At 33.5% G+C, this 11043-nt stretch overlaps 1 protein-coding gene across 1 annotated transcript; it reads left to right on the top strand.

Annotated features, from left to right (window-relative positions):
• The first annotated feature begins 4546 nt into the window (after positions 1-4546).
• Positions 4547-9429, top strand: LOC105119201 (probable beta-D-xylosidase 2). The gene is made up of 7 exons (XM_011017321.1): positions 4547-5074; positions 5764-6042; positions 7062-7231; positions 7366-7463; positions 7660-8010; positions 8099-8512; positions 8597-9429. The coding sequence occupies exons 1-7, from the start codon at positions 4679-4681 to the stop codon at positions 9199-9201; spliced, it is 2313 nt and encodes a 770-aa protein (XP_011015623.1). The 5' UTR covers positions 4547-4678; the 3' UTR covers positions 9202-9429.
• The last annotated feature ends 1614 nt before the right edge of the window (positions 9430-11043 follow it).

Raw genomic sequence — 11043 nt, 5'->3', positions numbered from 1 at the left:
AAATTTATTTTCCTAGGTAGCTTGGTCGTTCATTGCCTTGAGTAAATTATATTAGATTTAATAGATCTAAACATGCTTTTAAATCAATTAATATCTAAATCTAATGCCGAATAAATAAATAATCAAAAACATATATTTAATCATTGATAAAAACACCCACAAAATAATTTTTATGATTTTTTATACTTTCAAACTCAGACACATTCAAATTATAATAGTGTATTTACATAGGTAAAGATATATAAAATTATGTGAGCTTAGGGACCAAATTCTCATTGAACTCCTAATTGATATATTGAGGCGGGATGCGTTACAAAAGGGTATATGCATTGTGTTGTGGGGACATCAAACAAGGTCGAGAGAGTTACAAATATATTAATTCCTTAACATTTAATCATTTTTTATGCAAAACAAATCCCACCTTGTATTAAGTTTTGATTTAATACTAGATAGTTAACTCGTGCTACATTGCGAATCGAATTAAATTTTTTTAATGTAAAAAACAAAATATTGAGGCATTGCTAACATTTTTCCAATAAAAAACATTAGATCATTTAGGATTGACCTAATCAATTTAACAAATTCAAAAACAATTTAGTTAACCAGTAAAAACAAAATTTCACTTAAAAAACTCAAAACAATATCTTTCTATTTAAAAAAATACGATGAAAACATATTAGATCGACCTGAGTCAATATGAGTTTACTTGCTAAATTCATGACATGGGTTATAAAGCCATGATAACTCAATATAAAGAAAATTAAAATAAATTACAAAAATCAATTTCACATCAATTTAATGTTGGAGGGTGGAATTAAAAAAAAATTAAAAAAATTAAGTTAACTTTTCAAACCCACAATCTAAGTTATGAGATCAATATAAAATTATAGAAAGTAAATGAAAATAGATTTTAAAATTTAATTCTCAATCAATTCAAAGTTAAAGGATAAGATTGAAAAAAATATCAATAAAAAAACAAATAAAATGATCCAAGTTAATACGAGTTAACTTGCAAGACTTATATCATGAGACCATGATAATTTCATAGAAAATAAACTAAAAAATGATATGAGTAAACTGGGGTAAACCTATCAAACTCACAATTCAGATCATGAAACTGAGATAACCTTATAAAAAGTAAATGAAAATAAATAATAAATCATAATTCTCAATCGATTCGTTGTTGAACAATGAAAATGAAAAAAAAAAACTCAATCTAGAAAAAGAATATGATAACAAGGCTTGAGTTTACCTAAAATACCATTGACGTTTGTCATGAGACTAAAATAATCTCATAGAAAGTAAATTGAAAAAAATAATATAAGTCAACTCGGCCTAACCTGTAAAATTTGTGACTTGGGTCATAAAACTGGGATAACCTCATAAAAACAAATCAAAATAAATTATAAAATTTAATTCTTAATCAACTAATTATTAGAGTGAAGGGAAAAAAATCAATTTAAAAATGACATTATAAAACGACTCAAGTCAAACCAAGTTTACCCAAAAAACTATTGACCCGTGTCATGAGACTAAAACAACCTCATAGAAAATAATTTGAAACAAATCATAAAATCTAATTCCTAATCAACTAAATGATAAAGAATGAAATTAAAAATAATATCAATTAAAAAAATCTTGAGACCTGGTTAACTCGTAGCATAAGTCATAAGATTGATATAACTATATAAAAAATAAATTATAACAAATTATGAAATTTAATTTTTAATAAACAAAATATTTTAAAAAACATATATATAGTGTTTTATGAGTTGTTGCATAATAAAAACACCATTTTTTTTAGTTTTTTTTGTTAATCTTATCCATAATTAATATCTTTTAAACGAGATTAGAAAACTTGACAAGAAATGGAGAACATTTTATATATATATATAAAAAACAACAATAACAATTAAACAGTGGTAAAACACTAGTGAAAAACAAAGTTATATAAAATACCTGTGTGTGTGTGGATTAAATAATGAACTTTATTCTACCAAAAGCTAGCAAATACGAAAAGAAAGGGAAAGCAGAACAAAAAGGAGACAAAACTTCTGCTACACAGCCTAAATACCGTTTGCAGTCTTCAGCATTCCCAATAATGCAATAACAGAAACGGACCACAAAGAAATGGGCACTGCCCCCTTTTTTTATTTATTCATATAACCACCCAATCCACAGTCTTCTTGCAAACTCCAAAAAAGCATGGTGCTATATTAAAGATAACATTTTTTACGCCAAGTCGTTTTCTAGATACCTTTGTCGATAACCCCAACCGCCCACTGAACCTATCGGTTGCTTCCATGGAGAAAATTGAAAAATCAGATTGATAATTCGAGATTAAATAAAATAATGCAGTATTGCCAGGGCACCGCGCAAACGTGAAACAGATTCTCAGTGGATGATCATGGTTTAAAAAACCAGCTATGGAAATCTGTGCTTAGATTTTCTAGCATTTCCAAGCTCTTATCTCTGTTGAATATCCCATCGTCATTTAATTAGTTGAAAAGAGATTTTCCTTGGTGAGCCAAGCTAGCTGAATACATCGAACTAGTCACGGGAGGGATGATTTTCTTGGGGAAAAAAATGCAAGTTTTTGAAATATATGTTTTTTTAAAATTTAAATATAAATCAAAAGATCTTTGTCTGCATTTAATTCAATATATAAAAAAATGTTAGTTCTAATAAAAACAAAAAAAAATTAACTTGTTTATTCAACTTATCTCATTGTAGATTAAATATTTTTTTTTTAACTTAAAAGAATTGATATGTAAGTGATATTAACTAGTTTTTTTATATTAAATAAAAAATATAACTATGAAAAAAAAATCAATGCTTATAAATAATAAAATATAATAAAAATTATATGCATTAATGAAATATGAAAGAACTCAAGTTAATTTTTTAATGTAGCTGAAGAATGGTATAATGTTATAATTGCTACAGTTCAATATTATTTTTTTAGTCTTTATATAATAATTTTTCAAAAAAAATATAAAGAAAAAAACCAAATTGCAAAAGAATAAAGATAAGAACAGATTAATAAAAAATGATATAAACAGACTAAGAGTAGAATGATAAATATTTAAAGTGTAAAAAATAAAAAATAATATTTTTTTCAAAACAAAATTTAAAGGAAAAAAGAAAAAAGTAAAACAGTAACAAAAAAATAAAGACAAAAAAGGTGATAAATAAACTACGTATAAAATAATAAAAATATCAAATATAAAAAAATATAAGAAAAAATTATTTTTTATTAAAAAATTTATCATATTGTCACTGCTACTATAAAAAATTGATAAAATTTATAATTATATGATTTTTTCATGAAAACGATGCGTATAATAATTTTAAGTTTCATATTTAATTAGCTTTAGGTTTGTTGGATGAAAAAGTTGCTTTAGTTCTTAAGTGATTGGTTGGTTTAAAAGGGAATAATTTAAATTATTTGGGATCCAAAAGTGCAATGTTGATTTTTTAAATATGGGTATTCAGATTAGGTATATATTTTAATTAATTCTATGTATTTTAAATTTAATAATTATATAAATTTTTAGTGATATTATAATATTTAAATTAATAATTAAAAAATTTAAAATTTAAAATTTAACTAATTAAATTATACTTTCCTCAAGTCATGTATAATGTATTTTATTCCATCTGGCAAAGCAATAATTTGAGTTTCACCGTCCAGTGAGGGTTAAGCTGATTAGCTCCAGAGTTAATCTGACCTCTCTTACAAGCGAAGCTAGAGCTGCCAGCAACCTGCAACTGACCGACCAAGTTGAACATCGTGACAGCCCTATGATGATTAATTGCCCTGCTCTGGATGTCTTTGCAAAGGTGATTTCTGCTCAAGAAATATCAATTTAATTCACTCGAATCTTTTCCTATGATTTTGTCAATTTTATATAAAAATATCTGAAAAATTAAAAAACCAAATCAATTTATGTATTCTCAACTTGTAAATGCTTTGGAAATCCTTATAAAAACACTTGAAACCGAACACACCCTAATAATTTTCGCCCCGAAGATTTGTGCTTGCAAACCCTGGGATGAAAAATTTTCAGATAAGATTTGAAGAAATATCATTGCTGGCTTGTTGAAGTGTCGTGGGATAATATTTTTTAAAATTTATTTATAATATTAGAAATTCAAAACAATCTAAAAATATTAAAAATTTTAACATATATATATATATATATATACACTAAAAAAAGAAGAAGACATGATTGGACCACACTCCCATGTATACCATTAAACGTCAATTGGATGATCCAACTCCCACCTGATCAGCTCATTCTAATGATGCCCATATTTTGGACCTAAACTTCATGGATTCCGAACCACCAATACAAACAAGCCACGTGTAATCTTAAACAAAGTACCCCACTCCAAGCTTCAACATGGCAGGTAAATTCACTTATGATTTGTGTTTGCAACCACCTTAGACTGTCCGGCCCACCACAAAAAAAGAAATAAATTAAAAGCCTCACTTATGCTTTAAAACAGTTAAAAGTACTCTTATCGTCGAAGTTGTTCTCCTACGTCATCACTCCCATTCCAACCACGAACTTGTAATTCACCACATCTATATATACTCTACACATTCACTTCCCTTGCTCTCCATCCTTATTGAAAAACGTTTCCATATCTCTCCAAAGTGGATTGCACCGCCATGCCCACATCCTTCATAATTACTCTCTCGGTTCTTTTCTTGGGTGTTTCTTTGCAAAACAGCAAAGCCCTGGAACCTTTTGCTTGCGACCCAAAAGATGGAACCAAGAGAAATTTGCCGTTTTGCCAAGTGAAGTTGCCAATACAAACGAGAGTTAAGGACCTTATTGGAAGAATGACATTGCAGGAGAAGGTTGGGTTGCTGGTGAACAATGCTGCGGCAGTTCCACGGCTGGGGATTAAACGGTATGAGTGGTGGTCTGAGGCTCTTCATGGAGTTTCCAATGTGGGTCCAGGGACCAAGTTTGGTGGAGCCTTCCCTGTGGCCACTAGCTTCCCTCAAGTCATCACTACCGCTGCTTCTTTCAATGCAACTTTGTGGGAGGCTATTGGACAGGTGAGATTTTTTAACCTTGATTAGATTTTATTAAATCATTAATTAGACTATATATATATTTATATCAAAGTAAGACGGATACTTAAAGCCATCACAGGGATTCTATCCACAGAGAACCTGAGCTGAATAGAACAGTCAGTTTTGTTCCATATGGAAAGGTAGCCCTTATAGCATGCAAACCTCACCAAGATTTGCAACCATGCATATCATGTGTCAGCTCTGTTATACAATTTGCTCGGGAGCCCATACAAATAATGCAGGGACGCCTCTTACATGAACCAATGTAAACAAACTGCTTTTAGATGTGTCTCTCTCTGAGTGTGTGTGTGTGTGGTAGTTGAAAAAAAAAAAACTCTCCACAAAATTCAATGATGCAGCCACCTCCCTTCATTGCACCTCGTCAACAGCTACTGTGCCGCATTAAATATCAACAAAAAGAAAGATACTTTTTTTCTTTCTCTCTCTTTTTTTTTATCAAACAAAAACAAAGATGTAGTATATTACTGTCTTTTAAAAAATTAGTAACAAAAAATTATTAATTTCAATTATCTTAATTTGTGGATTCATGCTTTACCAAATGCGTATAATGTCAGGCAAGTTGCCCCTTTTTTTTTTGAAGAAAAAAACACAGCCAATATAGTACTGTATAAATTTTATAAAATATAAAAACAGACCCGTTTACCGTGCAGGTTGTGTCTGATGAAGCAAGAGCAATGTTCAATGGAGGGGTAGCTGGGCTCACCTATTGGAGTCCAAACGTGAACATATTCAGAGACCCGAGGTGGGGTCGTGGACAGGAGACTCCCGGTGAAGATCCGGTTGTAGTTGGTAAATATGCTGCAAGCTATGTTAGAGGTTTACAGGGAAGTGACGGTAACCGGCTAAAGGTCGCTGCTTGTTGTAAGCACTTCACGGCTTATGACCTCGATAACTGGAACGGGGTCGATCGGTTCCACTTCAACGCCAAGGTACAGTAAATTAATGTTCTCTACGTGTGTTTGCTGCTGCTAAGCCTGCTATGCATCATGAGTCTTTACACGCGATATGATTGTTCATCCATTTTCTTGACTTTAAAGGCAGTGATTGTTTTCACGGTTGTACCGTGTTTTTTTTTTAAAAAAAAAAATATTATTTATTATTAAAAGAAGAAGTAAGAAATACCACCGAAGTATTGGGTAAGACATTGATTTACTGTAACAGTCGGTCGCAATAATGGAGAGGTGAGGATCAGCCTGGTTTGGCTGTCTACCTCTGCATATTTTGGGATAGGAGGGTGGTATCATCACCGGGGGATGATCAACTTGTTGATTTTGCTAATTTATTGAAGAATAAATTAGTTTTAGCTTGAGGTTTTTACAATGTCGAGATAATATATAATCTTGAGATTGTATAATTTACAATGCTGATCATCCCTTGAAGAGCGGAAGGTGAAGTTTTAGTTTTAATTTTATTTTACCCACTTGAATAATTAAATAGTTTCGAGTATTAAATAAATTGAATTAGAATATATTTGAACCAAATTGGCCAGCACGAGCTGCAAGGCTGCAAATCCAGGCCCTATGGTAATTGCTCATCCCGATATTAAGTATTCTGTACTTTTTCCACAAGTTATTCTCTTTGCCTAAGACAACATTGAAGCCGTCGAGCGAAGGCAGAGGAGAGAAGTTATTCCAACTTTTCAGTTTGTCTTTGTTTATTTGTCACCCCGATCATTGCTTTGGTCTCCAACATGTTTGATATTGTATAAGTTTTTGAGATTATGATTTTAAAAAACAAATAAAAATATATAGTTTTTATATAACTAAAGTTTTAAGAAAAAAAATGAGTATAACATATGCAAAACTAAAACGTGTATAATTGGCTAAAATATAGTTGCCTCCATATTTGATCACACTGCGGGAAAAAAATACCGCCGGTAATTCTCACCGTGATCACGTGCTATATGTTACCTTTCTTCATCTCACGTGGGGGAGGGGTTAATTATCAGGTAAGCAAGCAGGACATGGAGGATACATTTGATGTGCCATTCAGGATGTGTGTGAAGGAAGGCAAAGTGGCAAGTGTTATGTGCTCTTACAATCAGGTGAATGGGATCCCCACGTGTGCTGACCCAAATCTGCTAAAGAAAACTGTACGTGGTCAGTGGAGACTTGATGGGTACGATCAAATTCAAAATGCCATGCTGTTTATATATATATATATATATATATATATATGTATGATGACTTGAATCACATGATCATGTAATATACAATTAACTCTTGCAATCTATCTGCAATTACCATCCACAGGTACATTGTTTCAGACTGTGACTCTGTTGGAGTTTATTATGAGCAGCAACACTATACTTCAACCCCGGAAGAAGCAGCCTCGGATGCTATTAAAGCAGGCAAGTAGCCTTTGTTTCGTTACTCGAGTCCAATATGAACATGGAAATTAAAAAAAAAAAAAATCTTTTGTCAAAGAAAATATGTTGGACTTACTAATTAAGCTCGGGCTTAGATTAATTAGTAGTAATGTGTAAACATTAGTGTTCTGATGAAAAAGACTGTAGTAACAAGTCAATGTTAATATATATCTTGCAGGTTTAGATTTGGACTGTGGACCATTCCTGGGTCAACACACGGAGGATGCTGTAAAAAAGGGCTTGCTGAATGAAGCTGAAATAAATAACGCATTGCTTAATACACTAACTGTCCAGATGAGGCTGGGGATGTTCGATGGTGAGCCATCATCACAGCTATATGGGAACCTAGGTCCGAACGATGTGTGCACCCCAGCTCACCAAGAGCTTGCCCTTGAAGCGGCTAGACAAGGCATTGTTCTTCTCAAGAATCATGGTCCTTCATTGCCTTTATCTACTCGCAGGCATCTCTCCGTTGCCATCGTTGGCCCTAATTCGAATGTCACTGCTACTATGATTGGCAATTATGCTGGTAAGCGTTATTGAGCCTGGTCGAGAGAATTATTTAGACCATCAACATACATTGATAATTAACACTTTTACTCATGGTGGATGACTAGGTGTGGCCTGTGGATACACAACACCCCTACAAGGGATACAGAGATATGCCCAGACAATTTACCGGCAAGGTTGTGCAGATGTTGCCTGTGTTAGTGACCAGCAATTCAGCGCAGCAATAGACGCAGCTCGTCAAGCGGATGCAACAGTTCTAGTAATGGGGCTTGACCAGTCTATTGAGGCAGAATTCAGAGATAGGGCTGGGCTTCTTCTACCTGGACGCCAGCAAGAGCTCGTATCCAAGGTCGCTGCAGCCTCGAAAGGCCCAACTATATTGGTCTTAATGTCTGGTGGGCCCATTGATGTGTCTTTCGCTGAGAATGATCCAAAAATTGGGAGCATCGTATGGGCTGGCTATCCAGGTCAAGCTGGAGGAGCAGCCATTTCTGATGTCTTGTTTGGAATTACAAACCCAGGTTTGCTTTTAGGATAACTACTGCGGATTTCATATTGGGTTCCTTTCATCAGGAACGTAACAGGGAATTTTTTTTCTTTTTCAGGAGGCAAGCTTCCTATGACATGGTACCCACAAGATTATATCACAAATCTGCCAATGACAGACATGGCCATGCGATCAAGCAAATCAAAGGGCTATCCTGGAAGAACCTATAGATTCTACAAAGGTAAAGTGGTGTACCCATTTGGTCACGGAATAAGCTACACAAATTTTGTTCATACAATAGCAAGTGCACCGACGATGGTTTCGGTACCCCTAGACGGCCGCCGCCATGGCTCAGGAAACGCAACCATTTCAAGGAAGGCAATCAGAGTTACACATGCTAGATGTAATAAACTCTCTTTAGGAATGCAAGTAGATGTGAAAAACATTGGCTCCATGGATGGGACTCACACATTGCTAGTATACTCTAGACCACCAGCAAGACACTGGGCTCCTCACAAACAGTTAGTGGCCTTCGAAAAAGTGCATGTTGCAGCAGGGACACAGCAAAGAGTGGGAATTAACATTCATGTTTGCAAATCCCTGAGTGTTGTCGACGCATCTGGAATTCGAAGAATTCCAATGGGAGAACATAGTCTTCATATTGGTGACGTTAAGCACTCGGTGTCACTTCAAGCCTCAATTCTAGGGGTGATCGAGTCTTAAAATGTCTTGTATCTAGTAATTATGCAGTAGTGCGTGGCATATTCTTCTACACGAAAATCACAGGCTTATAGCAATATTTTATACATTATTGTTATTTGTTGATGACGGTCCATATTAAGGGACAGCTATAGTAGGATTTTCTGAAAGAAATGAAGGTGTGGAAACAGAACATGCCTTTCCTTCCTTTTATTTCGATGAATGACAGATAATATATGTCTTTTTATGGTTGTGAGTTGTAAAGAACAGAGGATGCAACAACGTACTCTCACATCCTGTCATTTCTTTGGTTACCATTAATTTATTAATTTATATGTATGGTTTAGAAGTAATTGAGAATGTGGTAGGGATTATTTTTTAAAGAGTTTTTTTATTTGAAAATATATCAAAATAATAATTATTTATTTTTAAAATAATAATTAACAGCAGCACATCAAAATAATTCAAAAAAATATATAAATATATAAATAAAAAAACTCAAAACTTAGAAAAACACCATTTATGGGTTTACTATTAGTAAAATGATATTTTGATAATAAATAGTAGTCTGGAGTCATTTCGTTGCCTCGTGGACTTTTCTATTTATGAATCAGGTGGCTCCTTGGGCCTCATGGACTTTTCTTCGATGTAGCTGGCGACATTTTTTTTCTTCCTTGGTGTTAAATAGTAGCCTGGAGAAACTTCTTCGGTTTTTTATCGACCCGACCGGCCCATGCAAGCCCCTAGTATTTTTTATTTGTTTTTAAAAGGCGAGCCACTTTTGACCTGACGCACGTCCAGGACCCTTTCCCTGGTGGACTGCTCAAAAAATAATCAGAATGACGTCATTGCTATCAGATCCAGCAAGAACTAATCCACAACGAGGACCTAGAAAACTTCCAGACCAAGGGGCTGGCCATTTTTATTTGACCATGCAGCGGTATGGTTAGATCGGGTATAAGTCGGAATTTGTTTTTGTTTTCAAAAAGAGTTTATGAGAACTTTTTTAATTTCCTCTTTTGTTTTAAATTTTTTTTTTTTAATTTTATATTGTTTTGCCTAGCTGTATTAAAAATAAATTTTAACATATAAAAAATATTATTTTAATAAATTTACAATTAAGTATAATTTAAAACTATTACTGACTAGCGTCTCATGTTGTCTTTCTAGCTAGGATGACGTACAAAAACAAATAATCATGCATGGAAAACCATACCAAAGGGCGAAGGCAATCTATGATGTCATTTTTTGCTTATTCGGGTTAATTGAAAATATAAAAATAATTTTTTTTAAATACAACAAAATAATTCAAAAATATAAAAAAATAATAATTTTAATTTGTTTTCTAAATTTAGCAAACCCTGTTTACAACGCCAAATCATACATGGCGAAGAACATGGGCTGTGCATTTATTAAACACAGGTGTCATTCTATATGAGTTGTGCATCAACCAATAAGCAAAACTTTTGATTTTTCGTGCACGCGGGAAAATCCCAGCATTTGCAATAATTAATCAACATTTTCTAAATGGGTAGCAGTGACCAGAGAGGAAAGAGTCAATTGCATACATCCTAGCTGGGCTCTTCCTGTGGGGTTTAAATCCATGTTCCATGTGCCTCTGCCTTGTCCACACAAACGACCCAGCTTCCACAATGTAGCAGCCGAGCCTAGCATGTGCAAGGGACAGGAAGGAAAAAGAAAAGGACATTACAGAAGCAGTATGGCACTGGTTTTGAAATGTATTTATGTGACGAAATGTGATGATTGCTGGCTTCTTTCTAAGAACTCAGCCGGAGATCAGGATCCAGTTTCTAAAGCCATCATCTTTAGTGACCATACCCAAAGTACCACTTGCTAGTACATTTA

The sequence above is a fragment of the Populus euphratica genome, unplaced genomic scaffold, assembly GCF_000495115.2.
Source record: "Populus euphratica unplaced genomic scaffold, PopEup_1.0 scaffold2632.1, whole genome shotgun sequence".
NCBI classification, from domain to species: domain Eukaryota; kingdom Viridiplantae; phylum Streptophyta; class Magnoliopsida; order Malpighiales; family Salicaceae; genus Populus; species Populus euphratica.
This window is presented reverse-complemented; position numbering and strand designations above follow the sequence as displayed.